Below are 19,557 nucleotides of genomic sequence, written 5' to 3'. Positions count from 1 at the left end.
ACTCTGAATCAAATTTAGGGCAGTTGTGTTCTCTGGACTCCAACATGGTGAGTACAACCTTTGCTGCACGTGACATAGCTGCAGATGAAGGGATGACATCATGTTGGGATGACATAAAGGAGGTCAAACTGGTCCAGTGGTGAAGATGAGAGTGTGTCATGTGTGTTAGTGCGCATGTGTTTACAGTAATTAAAATATATCTTTGAAAATAAAGACATTATAATATCCATATATTTTTACAACAAATAATGAGGAGACATATTAATCTGACATTGTCAGGTGGTGCGGATAAAAGATAAGAAAGGTCCAGAGAAAAAGTCAGAGATAAGAAGTTCTTCGTCCGTGGTCCCCTTTTAGTGAACCTCTCCCGCTGCCCGACTCTGGTACTGCACCTGTCCCAGTGGCACAAACCAAAACCTCACTGCTCCCAGTTTCTGTTCAACACTAATTAGAAAAGTTTGTTCACATTTTGTCATTTTTGTTTGGATGGACTAGCTTGTGTCTTGAATTTAATGAGTGTAAAGATTGTGTGACTGTAGCACAGACATTAAATGAGTAAATGCATCTATTTTTTCAGCCTTTTTTCGGAGTCCACGCCAACTGCCCTAAGTTTGTTCCCTTTAAAAGAATAGCAGAAAAATGAGGAAGGATGAAAAGAGAATAAGGAAAAATTAAAAGAAGGAAAAAAAAGTGAACTGGAAATTAAAAATAATGCGATACTTCTGTCATACACCTGCATTGATGTATGAGATTCTAGCTACAGAGGCAGCGCTCACAGCACTCTGCACCTCCGTGCAAAGTCTACATTGTTCTTCAGAAAGAGGGAAAACACTAAGAGGCAGCGCAGCCTCTTATGCTGCGGGAAAACTGAAACCAGAAAGAGAAAGAAAACAGACAGAATAAGAAGAATCTGAAGAAGAAAGGACACCAAAAAATTCAGCTCCAGCTAAAGAGGAAGTGACAGTGAGAAATGTAGAGCAGCTAAGTTCTGATTGGGCAAAGGCGTGGCCCTGGCATAATTTGGATCGTGGTTGTAGTACTTGTAGTAGTCGTAGTTTTTTGTCCATATCGTGATGGCTTCAGTAGGAAGCTGAAAACCAACATCTGTGATGATGCCACCAGCTGATTCAGTGCAGCAGCGCTACACAAAACGCAGAGGCCTCTACATTGACTACATTTGGCTAGGAACTGATGCTAACTAAAAGCTAATTAAGCTACAGATGTAAACACCGGGCTGGTCTTTGTAGGAAGACTGGGGCAGCAATGGGGTTTGTGGAGGGTGACTTACACGGAGATGCAGGTGAGCTGATTCCACCGTCAGTGGGTGTGCTGATGCTTTTAGAGTCGGGCATTGGGAGCGGCACGGGGCGTGCTACTGCTGGTGGTGGGGGCAGCAGGAAGGAGCCCGGCATTTTGCTCTGGCCACCTCCATTAGGCTGCAGACGGACCATACAAACAGGGTGAGCAGGATACACCCGAGGAAATACGATGCACGTGAGGGAGCCGGACATGCACACCCATATGAACACGGTTAGTGCCAGTGTAGGGTTAAGGACCTGGTTTGAACGCTAAGACAGAAGCTCACTGAACAGAAGAGTGAACAAACAGCCCGGCCAGTGTGACGGGAATCAAGGAGAGGATCAATGAAAAAGAACAAATTATAAAGGTTATCAATAGAAATGTTTCAAAGGCGGGGCTTACAGTAAAGGTCAACGGCCTTATTGCCGTGACCCCATAGTTAAGGTCAAGAAAATCAAGACGTGTGAATAGGTGCTGAAATCCATGTATGAATATTCTATAGTTCAGATATAAGATACCAATCGACAGAACATCAGGTGATTTGACTGACTTTACTAGAGCTGGATTTCTGCTACAATATAATGGTACGGTCAGAATCAAGGGTAAACAATATGATGCTGAAGAAATAAAAGTCTTCCAGCTTTTGCCAGATATCAGACTTTTTCTCAATTATCCTGACAGATATTCAGTCTTAAATACTGCCGTGTTTTCTCCATTATATTCATTCGGTGACTGGCCTCCTCAATCTCCCAAACTTCTCACACAAACTGACTGATTGAAGACCAGACGCGCCGCTGTGTTCTGGACTATCTGTAGCACTTTTGTAGCACAGGCTGGAAGGCCTGCAAGAAGGACAGCGAGTAGTCAAGTCGGGAGACGACCGTGGTCTGTACCAGGAGTTGGGTGGTCTGTTGGGTTAGATATGGTCTGATCTTTCTGATATTGAAAAGTGTAAAGCGACATAACTGGGCGACAGAGACAACATGATCAGTAAATGACAGCTGATTTCTGAGGTTCCTAGCTGTACACAGCCTGTGTCCTGTCCAGCAGCCTGTGTCCTGTCTGTCCAGCCTGTGTCCTGTCCAGCCTGTGTCCTGTCCAGCCTGTGTCCTGTCCAGCCTGTGTATGCATCCAGTCAACAAGTCCGTGGGTATATGCAGCGTTGAGGGAGATGTTAGAGCATGTATTTAAATGGCTGTGGCTGGAGAAGGACGTGAACAATTTCCTCTATCTCTACATATTTAGGACCATACGGTGGAAAGTGGTTAGTGCACTTGCCTAACAGCTGGGACATCTTCCCCAGTAGACACTGATAGTATTTCTGTTTATACGTTCTGCACTTTCTCCCTTTGTGTTGGTCTGTACACGGGGCACAAGTTCACACACACACACCGCCTTTTGGCTCTGCCTCCACCCTCATCGACTCTCTCTTTATATCGCTAATATACTTGATTACATGTGTACTACACATGCTGACTTTTGTACAGTATATTAATAAATATATACGTTTTGCATGTGTTTGCCTGCGGAAAAAATGAATCCAATATGCCATTGTGCTTTGGGGGAATCTCCAATGATGTCACAGAAAAATATCAATATTTATATCGAGTGCCATTCAGCTAAAAAATATGGATAAATGACTTTCAGTCCACATCGTCCAACCACATCTTACAGTGATTTATTTGACATGAAACAAACCTTTAAATCTTTATCTTGAGCCTGCTTTTTTATCTGTTTCTACAAAACCTATTTGTGCAATATACCTTTAAGAATTGTGGCTGCTGTTTGTTCACAGCCAGTAGGATTTATTTTGTATCACTGACAACAATAAACAAATTTGGATATTTGTGGATTCCCTCTCATTTTCTTCCTATTTTACATTTTTCACAAAAATGCCAAAAACCTTGGCAAATAACTATGTAGTATTTCAGGAATGTTTATGTTTACAGTGTTTTGAGTCTTAAGTCATCATTAATCCCTAACATCTCACCAAATAAACCATTTTCCCAAAAATGTTCATGGTGGCTTATTTGTCTTCTAACGTAATCCTTTGTTAAACTTACCTGTGTGCTGGGCTGTCCTGTTCCATCAGTGGTACACACAAACTGCACAAACTCCTTAAGAGGATCCTGGTGATGGTAGCGTATGGTGGGGTGAGTGAAGTATGGGCTGGATTGCTGGATGATTGAGGAGGATGGGAAGTGCAAGGCTGAGGCTGAGGCACGGGGGCTCCCTGGTGAGGAAACAGGGGGAGGAGGAGGAAAGAAGAAAAAGACAACAAAGATTGGAGGCGTAAGAAGAGAAGTGCATAACGTCATTTTAGTCTCCGATTTTCTCAGTTCACTCTTTCTTAATCCCTGCACAGAACACATGCAGTGCTGAGGAACAGAAGCCTTGGCACAGTGAGATGTTGTGATGTGATGTCATGTCTGCTTCAACTAAACACCAACACAGCTGGCACCAAAGATCAGGTTGTTTCTAAGACCTGTTGTTATCATTACAGAGCCGTGGCTGTGACATTCTTCTCTGGTTGTCTGACAGCTGAAGCTGTTTCTGGACACTGGACTCCACACCTCATTAAAATACACTTAGGGCTGCAGCACAAAAACCTGTATGTAGATGAACATGTGGAAGTGACACATTTTGTATTTATTAATAAGTATTGATACTTTATGAGAGTAATTGATACACAACCGATGCTTGTGTGAGTATTGATATATCAATATCACAAAATCAATACTCCTGTCACTAGCACAGACAACACTGATACAAAGACAAGCAAACAAAGACATCTATAAAAGACAGGATGCTAGCAGCCTTAGCATCTGTGATTGTACCTGTCATCTACAATCTCTTGTATTGGATTCTGAGGTTTTCATCTTCTGAGTGCATGTGAGAAGCAATGTCGGCTAAAATGTGTCTTTGTTTATATATGATGTATGTGTGTGTGTGTGTGTGTGTGTGTGTTGCTGGCACCATGGTGGACTCTCTACAGACATCAGTCAGCTTGGCTGTTCTCCACCTCAGTCCAAAGCCAAAACCAGACCATTAACAACCCAGTCCTCACACTAACACTAACTACCACTGTTCAACTACTAACTAGCATTTGAAGAAAATCAAATCCTTCATGAATGACTGCTAACTGTGTCTTCCCTTTTCTGTGTCCCCTTCCATTCTTTTCATCTGCCTGTAGCTCAACTCATCCTCCCGTCATCCTGCAGTCTCTTTGTAGAATCAAGGCCTCAGAAGGACAGTGGACTTGGATTACAGCCATTTCAGCACAAAGACCTACACAAGAGTGTCGGTTCACACATGCGTGCATGTGTAGATGCACCCAAACTCTCATGTCAACAAGGAGGGCAATGGAGTCCAAATGAAGTTGAGATGACAGACATGGTTTGGCACTGAACCAAACCATCCATTTGCCAGACAAACAAATACATTTTTATGAACATCAACATTGTTATTCCTCTTTTAAATGATGCTATTCCTCAAGAAGAGAGTCATTGGGAATGGACTAGAGTTTGAGGAAACCTGTCTGAGTTCCTATTGGACTGTTGAAGACAAATAGCACTGCATCCTGTCCTGTCTTTTTGAATTTTGGTAACTGTTTCAACAGTTATTCGTGACCTAAAAGGACAAAGCAGCAAAGACTTCATATTTGAAACGATTTGTTTGTTTTTAGGTAATTATGACCTGCCTTCAAAACGTTGGAGCACAGACACGTGTAATACTACTAGATTACTACATTACAACACTAAAGTACTGTATTTACAAACAGATGATAACATTTGGTGCAGACCTTAAAGGTAACGTTTTTTTGTATTTCTAGTCTAATGATATGTCAGAGTCACCGACCAGGCCATCAGTACTGTTTTCTGTTTTCTTCCTTTCCCCCACATTTAAACTACAGAAAAGATCTGGAATCTGGAAACTGCACTTGTTGTAGTTTGAACCAGTAGATTTTCACATAAAATACACATGTGTACATATTTCCTTTTGCTTTTCAGGGAGAACTTTAACCATTAGAAGACAGTGTGAAGTAACAATATTTTTAATAATAGTCCTGAGACAATGAGGCTACGCCCATTAGGGTAACAAAGCAATAATGCAATCCTGCCTGGGATCTCACACACATTCAGCAGTAGTTTCCACTCTTTGCTACTACAGTACGACTTCCTCAACTGCAGAAACAGTAAATGATGACAGGTCATCATGCAATATGACAAACAGCAACAAACAAAAGTAAATGATGACAGGTCATCATGCAATGACAATATGACAAACAGCAACAAACAATATGAATGAATGGAGAGAATGCTCAGAGAGAGAGAGAGAGAGAGAGAGAGAGAGAGAGAGAGAGAGATTTATGCCAAGCTCTAATGACAGTAATTAGAATAGACAGATTAACTGAGACTTCAGGATCCAAAGTTTTGCTTTTCAACCTAAAAAAAAAAATTCTAGAATTTCCAATTTTCCTGCACACAGCTGGAGGACAGAATTGATCTCAATAGAGACCTAGGTGTTTTTATTTTGTTAAATCAAGTTTGACAAGATCTTCCTTCTCTCTCTTTTAAGAATTTAAAGGGGAGTTTGGATTGTCGAGTTAACGGCTGAGTTCTCACCTGGTCTCACTCCTGCCAGCACTGGCAGCGGGTGATGTGTAAACGCCATGCGGGGGGACCTCGTCTGGGAAGTCAGGGCGTTGAAATCAAACTTCCCAGGCTTCTTAAGTGAACCAGGCGAGGACAGTCCTGATAAAAACAAAAATGGGATCAACAAAAATGTGGGAGAAGAGGGAGGAGAAGAGAGGAGGTTTTAATCAATGAAATGTTGCTAATTTTACTGACTGCAGTGGAGAAATAGTTGGATGGATTTTACCAAAAGGGAATTAAACAATTATGATTTGGAATTAAAGTCATTTTCTTTTCACTGGTTAACCATGACACAAAAAAAGGTCCCACCAGTGAGTACCAGGACTGTATTCAGAGGGCTTCACTGTGGTTACCAAGTTTCAGTTTACATTAAAGTGGATGTCTGGTCTTTAACTGCATTACTTCCAATTGCATTTCTCGTTCTTCCATTTTTTCCCTCTCTGTTTCAGGTGCCAACTCCAGTCTTTCTCCGTATGTGAGCACTGCCGCTGTACAGCCACGTTCAAGTGGTGGAGCGGCCTCAGCACAGATCCCAGTCTGACTGCACTATTCAAAAATAGCACACTGTACAGTATGGCAGTATGAACACGGTAGCTGTTGAGTGTGAAAGACAAGCAGACGGACAGAGGGTGTACACAGAGGGACGGATAGAGAGAGTGAGAAGGAGAGGAAAACGAGTGACAGAGAGAGACAGGGAGAGAGAGAGAGAGAGAGAGAGAGAGAGAGAGGGAGAGAGAGAGGGGAAAGTGGAGATATGAAAATATGCAAGAAGGCAGGAGGGCAAAGCAGAACCTGTGGAAACCTCAGCAGTGCTGTGGGTTTAACCCACTGCTCTGACAACACTTATAAAAACAGAGACATTATTCAACGTTACGGCGTAGTTGTATCTCACCGTCAGACAAACGTTCATTTTCACCAAACTAAAAGCAAAATAACACGTTCAATCGATCTCTGCTCAACTTAAAACCACACAGATTTCCTTTATTCTCCTAATTTTTCTCAGCGAGGGAATAATGGGGTGTTTGAATATCGACTGTTATTTTGGAGTGTATTTCTGCGGCCCCTTCGTATCAAAGAAGACACCAAATACAACTGCTCCTCGCTTCTCCAGCTGGAGACGTGTGAACGTGGATGGGAGTGTGGGGGCGTGTTAAACCTTCAATTTTGGTGTGAAAGAGTTAAGTCTTAAGCAGGTGGGTGTGGATAATTGTGAACCTTTTTTTAGATAAATACTGTACTGTTTAATTCTCATCTACTCTCCCTAACCATACAGGAAGTCTGGGGGCGTACAGTACTGTCAGACCGATTTCATACTTTAATAAAACCTTTAATACATCTTATTTCTGACGCTAGGAGTTAGCAACAGCTTCTAGAACACTGAATGTGGAAAAAACTGTTTTAGTGCCGTGACCAAGAGGAGACAGTGTCTGTCAGCTGACATTTAAACCTGGAGAAGAAACTACAGGGGGTACTGAGGATGAGGAGGGTGATAACAGATATTTTTGTGTTGCAGAACAGAATGTTGAAATTATTTGCAGATCTGATTACACGTGCTCAAATGTGGAATACGATTTCTGTTTTCTGAATAGACTGCCCGTCAGTAACTGGGAATGTAATATCTACGGTCAACTCCTCTTAGGAAAGACATAGAGAGAGGAAGAGCAGGACAAAGAGTGAGAGGAGAGGAGGTATGTCGATGTGCTGCACCTTTTCCTCTATTGGCAAATCGTATTCTACTGGCAACGAATCAAGCACTCCCATGATGACCCTTCTGTCTCTTTGTGCTAATAGGCTTGCCACCAGATGCGCATTTGAAGCACACACACACACACACACACTAGAAACACACTAGAGATTGTGCTTTAAACAAATGAATTTGATCAGAACACTCATGTCTCCAAAGATTTGATGACCACTGTGTCCCTCACAACACAAACATTAACCTCAATTCACACCAAACCAGGCGCCCACAATTCCACCCCTCAAGTGTCATGGGAATTGTGTTATAATCATTACAACTAGTATGAAATCATGGCTGTTTGGTTTGCCTTCTCTAACCTCCTCCACCCATTTCCCTGACTATGTTGAGCAGATGTCTCCAGCACCCTTCTGTATTCCAAGGCTACACACACATGGAAACACCATCTGGATCTCCACTGTAGCTGCACCCATGTGTGTACACGTGGGCGTGTGATTTGGTGAAGAAAACTAACGTATTTAAATGTAACATTGCATGTGTGATTTTTTGTAAGTGAATGTACATATCTGTCCATGTAACATTGCATGTGTGATTTTTTGTGAATGTATATATCTGTCCGTGTGTGTGTGTGTGTGTGTGTGTAAGATAAAGCCATGTATTTTCTGTTTTTGTCACAGCAATTAATGGGAAACATTGAATATCAGCAAATACTGCAAGTTGTGGTATCGAAGTATCGAACAAGAAAAAGTACCGAGCCATGTCTACTCGGTACCGTACACCTGTTCCTCTCCTTTCTAATCACTAAAAGACTTGTCATTGGACCTGGGTGTGGATTTTTAAAGTGAGGAATTTCTTCAATGCTAGCTGCTAAAGCTAAAATAATAAACACCCATACTATCAAAAGCTTGTTTTAGTGAATGAATTAGGACGGTAGAGCAGACAGACGTAGAGTTCTATTCCACACTTCTACTTGCCAAATTCATTTGGAAGTCTTCAAGGTTAAGTACTGCACTTCATAAAATAAAGAGTGTTACACCGATAGCACATAGAAGGTGTATGTATGTGTGTGTGTGTGTGTGTGTGTAATATACACTCGGAGATGAGGTTCAGGAGCACTGAGGCATGAGGACCATCCTCCTAATAACATTTACAGCTACATAGAACAGGAATGCAACACTGAGTTTACAACATTCACTTGGCAAACCTCTTCTTCCCCAAGGCCCTGCCCACTGTACATTTTTCAATTATGCAAAAGGAAAACAGAGAGGCGGGGCTGTAGCAAAAGACTATACAGACACCAGGAATCCTAATCAGTGAGTTGAGGGTTGAATTGAATGGCCGTACAGAGGATGAAACACCTCCGTTTCTCTTCAGGTCTGCAGTGAACAATCTACTGTGATACAAATGTTGTCCAGATAAAACACACAGATTCATCCTCTTTTCTCTTGCTTTCTCCCTCCACACCCGTAAAGACATGCACACATGATGGGATGGGTGAGATTTTCAGAATGCTGTAAATATAAATATAAATATATATATATGTGTATGTATATATGAGTAATCGGTGTTCTAACCATGGTAAGGAAACTGCATGCCATCGTTTTCATGTTTTATCTTCCTCTCCTGCACACTCGCCAAATGGTGCTGCACTGAAAGTGAAGAAGGGTATTGTTAACAATTAGAAAAAGGGGAAAAAGAGAGAGAGAGAGAGACAGACAGAGGGAGAGAGACAAACACGGTGAGAGTGAGAGAGAGAGAGCAAGGGAGGGAGTAAGAGGAAGAAGAATGACTATGATGAAAGGATAACTGCTAACCCAAAGATTAGTCAAACGTTATGATGGAACAAACACAGTAAAACAGCCTGGTGTGACTGTGGGCTTCATGTACTTATTTCACATTTTATATCCACATAAATATGATTTAGTTCAACTATGTCATAACAAATCTGACTTTTATGGGTTATGGTTATGGTCTCACACATGCACACTCTCATGTCATGTATGATTATTTATAGAGTATCTAAATATGACTTGGGTTTGAGCCTCATTTATTGCCTTTTTGTAATAAATGACAAGAGTTATAGAAGGTTATTCTCAGTATTCTCTGAAATATTCTCTGAGACATCAGGCCATACTGTTACTGAGTTGGTCGGGGGAAATAAGTGAATCAAGACTAACTACTACTTTGTGTGTAATGTATAACAGTATGGCTGCACACGGGGGTTGACCAATCTGTTTAGTTTTTCTGTGATTTCAAACACAATTTGATCCATTTTGTTTAATGAATGATTTTAACGTAACATAACCATACACTGTAATGACAATGACATTAAAACTTGTCAGTTTTTGTTAATGGGGCTTTTTTTTCTTTCCTTCAAAATAAAATGCTATCACATAACTTCAGTGTTACACGAACTGTATGAGCGATCAAGGTGGGGGGTGGAGAAGCAACAGGTGACTTCAGGCAGGAGGAGTGTGAAAAAGGTTTATGATCCGTGAGTGTCAGGAGTGGGCTCAATAATCGAGCGTACCTGCATCCATGTCATTGGTCCACGCACTGGACTGGGAGGAGCTGGCAGCGGGCGAACGTCCAGGGTAGAAAACATCATCTGTAGGGCTCTCCAGCTCGCTGTCGTCTAATGACTTCCTCTTGTTGGAGCTGTGAGGATGTACAGATGATTGAAATGACAAGGGAAGGTGAGAGCACAGAGCAGAGCAACAGTCTTCCTTCTTAGTTTGTAAAGTATTTACACTAGTTATGCAAAAAGGCCTTGGGAGTCTATCAGATCTTTGAAAAAAAAAAAATAACGTTCACACAGAATTTAAGCACAACCCACACCAGGAACTTAAAGAAGACATCAAAAAGCATTCAAAAGCAGGCGTCTGGTATATAGCATTCTCTTCAGTGTAAATAAATACCTCCGTGGAAGACTTGTATACAATTCCACCTCAGACCTATAACAAAAGTAGGTGGCAGAAACCAGAGGGAAAAGAGAGAGAGGGAGAGAGAGTCATTTAGAAAGACACTAATGAGAGAAAAGAAGAAAGATTCATCACAGCTAATGTAAAGCTGTCCTAGAAATATGCATCCCCATATGATGGTCATGTATTAATGTAACTGAATAAACCGGTCATGCTTGAGCCCAGCAGCAAATCATGTGAATAAAGCAGCTCTGAAAAGCCACACTCTGATTCCACCCACCAAAGCTGCTGCTAAGACACATTCATGAAGTACCTGGAGGAGGGAGGGGAGGTGAGGGAACGTCGCCCCAGGGCCACCTGGTTGATGTTGTAGTAACTTGGGCTGCTGTCCAAGTCAGCCAGTGAGAAGTTAGGACCCGTGGCTGTGGCTACAGGAGCTAAGAGACAAAAACGTGGTTGTTAGGAAGTGAAAATGAAACAGACTTAACACCAGACTCTTTTGAATATTGACCTCGTGGTAAAAAGGTCCACGAGGTCAATATTGATAAGTTGAATATTTAATTGGTCTATAGAACACTAAGAGTGTGTCTCAATATTTAAAACAACACAACAGCCAAGCCCTACATGGAGCACAGGTTGTTGGTCTAGTGAGGAGACTTTCTGTATCGATGGATGCTCAGAATCTACTAGTACTTACTCTGTGACACTCTGACCAGCTCTGTCACATTCCACACCCCCGAGGTGACGAAGCAGTCCTGGAAACTCAGGTGCCCTGAAAAGAATCATTGGATTGAGAAAATGTATGAAATCCTTAAAAAACATATTTAAAAAATGATCAAAGCTGTGTTCATTAATTGCAGGTGTTACGTCCCTCTTGTTTTTCATACTTAAAAGACTGTATGTGTAAATGCAGCTGAGGCGTAGGGAGCATAGCACCGCCGATACTGCAACTTGGAGTATCTGCTGATACTGATATCAATCCGATACCTTCTTACCTCTCCCAGCATGCCCCAGGCTGCTGTTGCTGAGGTGATAATGCCCCTGTTTGCGGCATGTTGCGCAAAGTTATGATGAGCATTTAGGCTTAGGTATGGAATTGGACAGGATTGTTTAGTTGTTTCATCCGATCTTGAAATTCTGACTAATACCTGTCATGATGATGGGATCGAGCCATCCCTAAAAAAACACTGAACATGGAGCACAGTAGTGTGATTCAAAAAACTGATGTGGCTGTAAAGGCACAGTTTGAATTTCTGTGTACGTGTTGTCAAAGTGGAATGGGAAAGTGTGCCTTTAGTTCAGCAAAATACAACAATTACAGTTAGACAGTGAGACTGAGACTCATTTACAGTTACCGTGAGTGATAGAATGAGATTTGGACATTGATGTGTGTGTGTGTGTAGCTACCATTGGGGGGTGGCTTGATGTCTGTGTCCCCCTGTTGGCTGGAGCTGTCTGATTGTCCAGAATCTGAAAGAGAAGCAGAAAAAAACTAAAATGTAGGAAACAGAGAAAGACAGAGAAAAATAATTAATGTGTGTGTGTGTGTGTGTTTGTGTGTGTGTGTTCATGGTAACTAGAGAATATTATAATTGACTGCTTTTACTATTTAGTACCTAACCACTGTTTATATCCAGCACCTAATCCTATTAAAAACCATCTTGCTGGTAGGGATTTAACACACACACACACACACACATTTTATTTATTTTTTATATAGTTTATAACATGTTTTAGTCTCTGTTAAAACTAATGCTTGCTCGGTTTTTCTTTTTTAAATTCTCCCCTTTTTTATTCACCATTATCACAAACGTGCACCTTAAAAATGAAACGCTACAGACAATTCTGACATTTTTGTAGTGTCAATTCTGAGAGGAGTCGATCCAAAGACGGTGCATTCCTGTCCAGGGTGTGAAAAGAAGATATCAGCTCAGTGTCTGTGCATAAACGCTGGTCATGAACCACACATGCCTGTGCTGTGACCACATGTATGAAACAGTCAGTCAGACTGGACCTCCAGGCCCGGTGCAGACCTCGGGCCTAGCTCGTCTGTTGCTAACAACTCTTTAGCAAGTTCTCCTGGAGAGGTGTTTATCCGCGGGCTGTAGGTGATAACGCAGCACAGAGACGGCTGCCAGTGGCGCTCGCCTCGGAGCCACAATAAGCTAGACTAAGCTGAGCAGCAACAAATACAGACGTGTTTCCCTGCCATATCAGGCGCTGCTTATCCACAGAGAAGAAGAGTGAGGCAGACGAGAGCGAGGAAGACGGAGTGAATGAAAGCAGAAATAAAGACAGCTTCTTTCCGCCGTCCTCGCATGCAGAATCACTCACGCTTATATGTCTCTCACTGGCTGGGTGTAATCCTGGCAGCCATCTTAGAGCTTGGCAGCCATCTTAGCACTGGCCGTAGCGCCACATTCCAGCTATCTGACGGCACTTACTACAAGCACACAAGCTGCACCCCTGCGACTCGAGCACACACACATACAGTAAACATCCATGAAGGCCCATGGAAGTTGCTGGAAAAAACCAAGCCTGATGTTGATGAAGTTGTTAACCACCTCCCTTCACAGCTATATCCTTTCTTGTCACTGCTGAGAGAGGCTGATCATTGTGCAATACAGAGAGTATGAATACTTCAGTACTTGACAAATACTTTAAGATACAACAAGCTGCATCTGTAACACTGAGCCCAGGTTCTCCTCCTCACACAGTACACTCTCAGATAGTACTGTATGATAGGAGTAGGTAAACCTCTTCTAATATGTGTGAATCTAATCCTCTTTGACAACAAGCTTCATCTGACTGTGAGTGTGGGAGAGGAGCAGCTGAGTGAATACGTGTTCAAAACAAAGTGTTGAGTTTGAGAACGGTTTTGAATTTTATGTGTATGAAAAGGAGCCAAAGGTATTTTTTAGCTTTAACCACAAGAGTTCAGGGTTCAGAGAGACTTTGGACTGGGATGAGCTTCAGGGTTCAGAGAGACTTTGGACTGGAATGATCTCATCGCACTGTAGCTCAGGAAAGAATCTGGAGGACACGTCACTAAACACTCTATCATCAGCATCCACTGACACACAAACGGAGTCTTCCTACCTATGACTGTGACACTCACCGTGGTGTCCACCTCATCTTTATAATCCTTCCCTCTAATCGCTTAATTTCCCATAATCCCCCTCACCACTGACTGTAATATCTGTGCAATTGATCTGTATTTTGGAAGATGTAGCCTCTAGGAGAATGCTGTTGAATATTCTGACTTTTTATCCTTAATTTGTTGAAAATGTTTTCAATGTGAGAGCAGATTAACAGACTCTTAATAATAACTCACAACTCTAGATAAATATACATAGATTTACAACTTAAACACTTTTATTTAATATTAAAACACTTCATAAAATCGTGTATGTATGTACAGTATGTTTGAATGTGTGTTGTGTGCATTTATGTTTGTGTCACTGAGCCAAACAGGCTGTGTGGCAAGGTGGCAGAGTTGGGTTCTATAAATGTGTGTGTGTGTGTGTGTGTGTGTGTGTGTGTAGCAGGTGTGCCTTGCCACCCTGCACAGCTTGCTGCCCATCTGTGCTCCCGTCTGTGTGCCGCCTGTGCCTTTGCTCTGCCAACAGCACCACACCACAGTAAGAAGACCCAGGAGAGGTGGCTACTATAGCAGGAGTATGGGAAGCAAGAGGAGAGGCAGTGTGGAAAAACAAAAGCAAAGAGCGAGGTCAAAAAGAGGAAAGAAAGATGACAAAGCTGGGAGACTGAAGTAATGGGAGGGCTGCTGTTGGCACGGAGCGGAGGAAGAGTTTATTTAGAGAGGCTGACAGTAAAGGAGTAGGTGTTGAGTACAGCTTTGAGGGTATGTGATTGGCTACATGCCCATGCACAGTACAGCCAGTTAGAAACACATGACATAATAAAGTAAAATTACCGTCAATGTTTGAACCACTCTGTCGTTTTCCCTTTACTTTAAGGAGCTGTAGCTCATAGAAAGTCCATATTGTACCACAGCCTGTGGATGGTTGTCTTATGGTAAAGTAAACACATTTATGAAGAATCTACTGAAGACTTATCACATTAGAACAGAATTCCAGCACTTAACTGTAATGACCAGGTGGTGGCACAAATGTGTTGGTACCTGTGGTTGGTCCACAGACCGTGGAGTAGACTGCACTGAATCCAATGACAAATCTAATTAGAGCTATCAGAACATCCTCGAAATTCATCAAATGACTTCATCGTTCAATCATTATCTAGTCTTTACACAGACTAACAATGTTGACTGATAATCAGGAGGCTGTAGAAGAGGATCAGTCCATAATGGTCGTACTTCATTCAGGCGACCTGAAAATAATAATAAATAATAAATAATAAATAATAAATAATAAATAATAAATAATAAATAATAAATAGATATTTGTGTGTACACATATATAATACTTTGTTTTACTCTTATTTTTAATCTTATTTTTCAAAATAAACTGAAATGAATTCAAAACTGATCCCCCCCCCTCCCCCCCCCCGAAGAAACAGTTCACGGCCCTGCCTAACAGAGCGTGAACGTCTCCCTGCTGAGGTGATACTGATATGATTGTACAATAAATGGTGTCGACGCTGCCATTAAAAACCCTGTCAACCTTCATTTCTACTCAGCGTAAAGGTTGGACTAGGGAGCAGGGATTTGATGACGTGGGTCACGAGGATCTCTGTGAAGCCCAGCCCTGAGAACAGCTGCAGTGAGGAGGAGCGAGGACGTGTACCCTGGTTATTCTGTTGTTTCCTACATGGGTCGCACTGATTTTACGAGACACACACGGGTACGGAGGCTGACTGCAGGAATGGGGTTCCACCACCAGGTGGCTTTTTCTGGCACGCACCAAGGCCTTGGGCCAAGCATCTCAGCTGGCTCACACTAAACTCTGTAAACTGTAAAGAAAGGGAAACCGTGGCCAGGGAGAAAGGGAGGGGGCGAGAGAAGGGGGAGGGATCTCACGTGGGGAAGAAATTAAAGTGAAATATTGAGCTGTGGCTATGAGTTTAACTCTTCCATTGTAATTCAAAATTGATCTGAGAAGATTATGAGAGTAATTACTGTATTTAATCACATTGTTATGTACATAACTCAGAGTATTCAAGTACAGCTAAGTGAACTACAGTGAAGTGCTATTCAATCTGCAAACAAAAAAGTGCTTCTTTTTAAAGATGATTTGCTTACAGCAACAGTGTATATTGATGCCTCAGACTTGTACTTTTGAGATAAAAAAAAAAAATCCAACAATGCTGTGGTTACATTTTTTTTTGTTCTATTGACTCCACCATCTGGAATAGATTTAAAATGAAAATATCCCAGTTAGAGCTTAGAACTCGTCATTTTTCTGTTCTTCTGAGCTCAGTCTTAGGTTCATCCCAAATGCTCTCACTGGTGACACATGTGAACCCTCCACTCCCCAGACATGGTTCGTCTGTATTGGTGATGGTCAACAAAGTTGATTTCAATGGAATGTGAGTTAGTAAAATGGACCTGAATGAAGAGTTATCTGTCTAATGTTGACTTCAGTTTGTTGACGATTGTAGATGTTATTTTTTAAAAATAATTGAATTTCAAGTGTTTGATTTGTTTAGGATATCCTAATATACAACGTACTACAGTCAGTATGCTTTGTACAGGTACAGCTGTTTTATCAGGAAGAATTTTAAATAAATGCAATTTAACACACCATAAAAGTGAGTGTGGTTTTCTATTATCTAGAAATTCAAATAATAATATAATTTAAGATGCAATTTAACACACCATAAAAGTGAGCGTGGTTTTCTATTATCTAAAAATTCAAATAATAATATAATTTAAGTTTAAGTAATTTAAGTTGTTTTTGTTTATTTATTTGTACCACTACAAGTTATAATAATAATAAAAATAATAATGAAATATGGATAACAAATGCAGAAATTGAATAATGAGTTAGCAATATAGTGATACATGGATAGAATTGTTTTACATTTAACATTTAAGGATTTGTAAATCCAGCCAAATACACAACGTGGTACAGGTTTAGAGAAATTTTCTCTAATAAATAATTCAGTTTAGTTACAAAGAAAAAGCTCAAACCATCGAGAGTTTAAAGAGCTCCTTCTCTCTCACACTGAAAGTTTTCTCACTTGTTTCTTCCCAGTACTCTACATTTTAAAACATAAAACTAAATGAGATTCTCTAGTAGAAGCCTGTGTAATTTAGCAGCCAATTACATGAAAAATAAAAACAAGAAAAAAAATAAAGATAATAAAGAAAGTCACACATACACACACGCAAGCGCACGTGCAATCACACCCACAAAGTGATAGAGAACGAGGCTGCCAACTCCTCCAAGAGCACCACTGAGATAAGAGTGATAACAAACATTCTTCTTACAGCCAAGTCTTTCCTCCGGAGGAACACCTCAATGGAAATTAAGAACAAACGCGCCGCTTTATGAACACAACAATCTGTCAATTAGTCAGTGGAGAGATCGCACTGAACTAAAAAGCAAGAGACGCAATTTCAGTGGAACTCGTAAGTTCTTTGCTCAAGAGAACAACAATGATTAAAGGACAGTGAAAAACCCGTCCTTTTGTTGACACATTTATGCACAAAGTACAAGTATCGTAGATGGAGTATTTGTATAACTTTGTTAACAAACTGGATGTGTTACAGATTAGTCAGTGCCTGAAGGATTTCTTCAGACTTTTGATAGTAGTACAGTATAACGCAGTACCACGATAACCTTAATGTTAATTTGTATCAAAACCATGAGGCAGTCGTCAGGCAGAACATCTCACACACTGCTCATCAGTCAAGTGGTCAGAGAGGATGGAGAGTCTGTGTTTATACTAACGTATGCACACAAAGGATGGACCGTCAGCAGAGCAAACGACGGTGATCAAAGACGCCACGCTTCCCCAATCACAACACACACAAACACGTGCCCTCAGAGAGGAGGGTGGTCGCCTCTGACCGTTTGACCCCATACCCAGGGCTGACACCGGCCAGCCCAATCAATACAGAGAGCGATCTTTGTGACAGCATGTGTGTGTGTGTGTGTGTGTACTTGAGTGTACACATGGGTGTGGGCATAAACTGACCAATTGTAGCCATGGAAGTCCTGTGGAACTGGCAAATGAAAGCAGAGGCCGGTGTTCAAAGACTGTGAACTTGAGGCCTGACTTATAAACCAGGTTTACACAGTAAACATCAAAATGCTGGACGAAGATTAACACATTAGAGAATCACACCATTACAGAGATGGTTTGGGGCAAATGAAGTAGAGCTGGGCTTGGGTGTTAGGACTAGACCTGTGGTAATGAACTGCAGTACTCACCTCGGCCACAATGACCTGCTTGTTTCTGTTATTGCAGATCTTCTCTGGTGCATTAGCTCGACAAACTCTGATCAGATTGTATGGGGTTATTATTTCAGGTGAAGTACAAGTGTCTTTGATTATTTTGGTAAGTTCATAGACGCTATGTGAGAACTTCCTCCATCCTCCGACAACTGCACTGTGGTGACTGTGAATTTTCTTATCACCAGACACAACCACTTCCACTTCCACACAGTAGCAGTAAGCAGAACACTGTTTGAAAAATCACACACAGGCTAAATCTGTGCACATGCAGTAGTCATTTTTAAAGGAAAGTCCTGCACAACCACAGTACTTCAGTATTCTTTTCTATTCAAAGTAACAATGTCCATATCTTATTTACAGCAGTTATTCCACACTGTCAAAACATTCAATTGTTAAAATGTTTTAGTTTGTCATTTAAGAATTGGGAAAAATGTACTAACTAGCTAACTAGCTAACTAGTCTGTGCTAGAGTGTTTACAGTATTTACATTTAACAACAAATACTTTTTCTAAAACAGGTGTGGTGTAGTGCACCTTGAACACTGATGTGGTCCTGTGATCTACGGGGTATGGTACAGTATTGTTTAACACCTTCTCACTAATTCTAGTAGTTCTAGATCCTCGGCCAGGTAAGGTCTGTTGTACCGAAACACAAACGATACAAATACTGGACGTGAACACATTACATTCAAACTGTAAACAAACAGGAGGCAACGTAAGGACACTATAGGAGTCATAGACAGAAGTGTCTCATTGGTCAACACTGATGTAATGTCTGGCTCCTTCAGCACTGTATGTTACATAAGCCTTCAAAAGAACACACACTTCCACGAGTCCAGAGGGTTCATGGGAGATTATGAATGGCTGTTCTGACCTTGATTCTCTGAAATGTTAAATGGACACAGACCAACAGGCCATCGGTGCTTTAGCTGTAAACTTCAGTCAAATCAGCATTAACCCAAATCCAATGGCTCTTATTTCTGATTGTGACTGGCAGCTGATGTGAACACTGCATCCTCCAGTCAGAGCGCTGCAGACGTCATACTGAACGGCTGCCAAACACTGGGCCCTATAGCGCTCTGCTTGTGTGCTCACGTGTGTGTGTAAGCATTAGAAAGGGATCTCAAAAGAACAGACTTGAGCACAGGCACACTGCACATGAGCACACTGTGTTTAAGCCACAGACGGGCCGGGGTCCCTGGGTTCAAGCACATTTAAGACTGAGTTAACACGAAAAACAGAGAGGAACACAGTGAGAAGAGCAGGGGAACAGGAGGTTGAGGAGACAGAGGTGAAATAAAATAGATAAGCTTCGACTTCAGTTAAAATAGAATAAATATGTATGTTTTATTTAGGTGTCTCAAAAACTGTGAAAAAAACATAATAAAGAGCCAGGGATAGAAATGAGGAGTTAGAAACTGTAGCAGTTCTTACACTGCTTCACAAGTTACATGTGAGGACATAAGGCAGAAGGAACTTGACAAAATGTGATGCCACGTCACAGATTTGTAGTCATGAAGAAGTTGAACTGGATTTAGAATAATTTTGGGGCCAAATTTTTTCACGTCTTTTAATCAATCATCACAATAGGATGTCATTCTT

The 19,557-nt window shown here is 41.4% G+C and overlaps 1 protein-coding gene across 9 annotated transcripts in view; it reads right to left on the bottom strand.

The window, feature by feature from the left end:
• nfixa (nuclear factor I/Xa) overlaps nucleotides 1-19,557 on the bottom strand; it is a 69,537-nt gene that overhangs the window by 5,651 nt on the left and 44,329 nt on the right. For 3 of the 9 annotated variants that reach the window (XM_008317570.3, XM_008317571.3, XM_008317572.3), the window contains 9 exons: nucleotides 11,982-12,044; nucleotides 11,272-11,346; nucleotides 10,888-11,011; nucleotides 10,572-10,607; nucleotides 10,184-10,311; nucleotides 9,228-9,302; nucleotides 5,925-6,053; nucleotides 3,363-3,532; nucleotides 1,289-1,436 (listed from right to left, as the gene is read on the bottom strand). In XM_008317570.3, coding sequence (XP_008315792.1) covers nucleotides 1,289-1,436; nucleotides 3,363-3,532; nucleotides 5,925-6,053; nucleotides 9,228-9,302; nucleotides 10,184-10,311; nucleotides 10,572-10,607; nucleotides 10,888-11,011; nucleotides 11,272-11,346; nucleotides 11,982-12,044 — 948 coding nt within the window. The remainder of the gene's footprint in view (nucleotides 1-1,288; nucleotides 1,437-3,362; nucleotides 3,533-5,924; nucleotides 6,054-9,227; nucleotides 9,303-10,183; nucleotides 10,312-10,571; nucleotides 10,608-10,887; nucleotides 11,012-11,271; nucleotides 11,347-11,981; nucleotides 12,045-19,557) is intronic. The other 6 variants (XM_008317574.3, XM_008317576.3, XM_008317573.3 and 3 more) reach the window with 5 other exon arrangements.

Source organism: Cynoglossus semilaevis, chromosome 9 (genome assembly GCF_000523025.1).
Source record: "Cynoglossus semilaevis isolate Cse_v1.0 chromosome 9, Cse_v1.0, whole genome shotgun sequence".
In the NCBI taxonomy this organism is placed as follows: Eukaryota; Metazoa; Chordata; class Actinopteri; order Pleuronectiformes; family Cynoglossidae; genus Cynoglossus; species Cynoglossus semilaevis.
The sequence above is the reverse complement of the archived record's forward strand: the minus strand, read 5'-3'. Positions and strand labels throughout refer to the sequence as shown.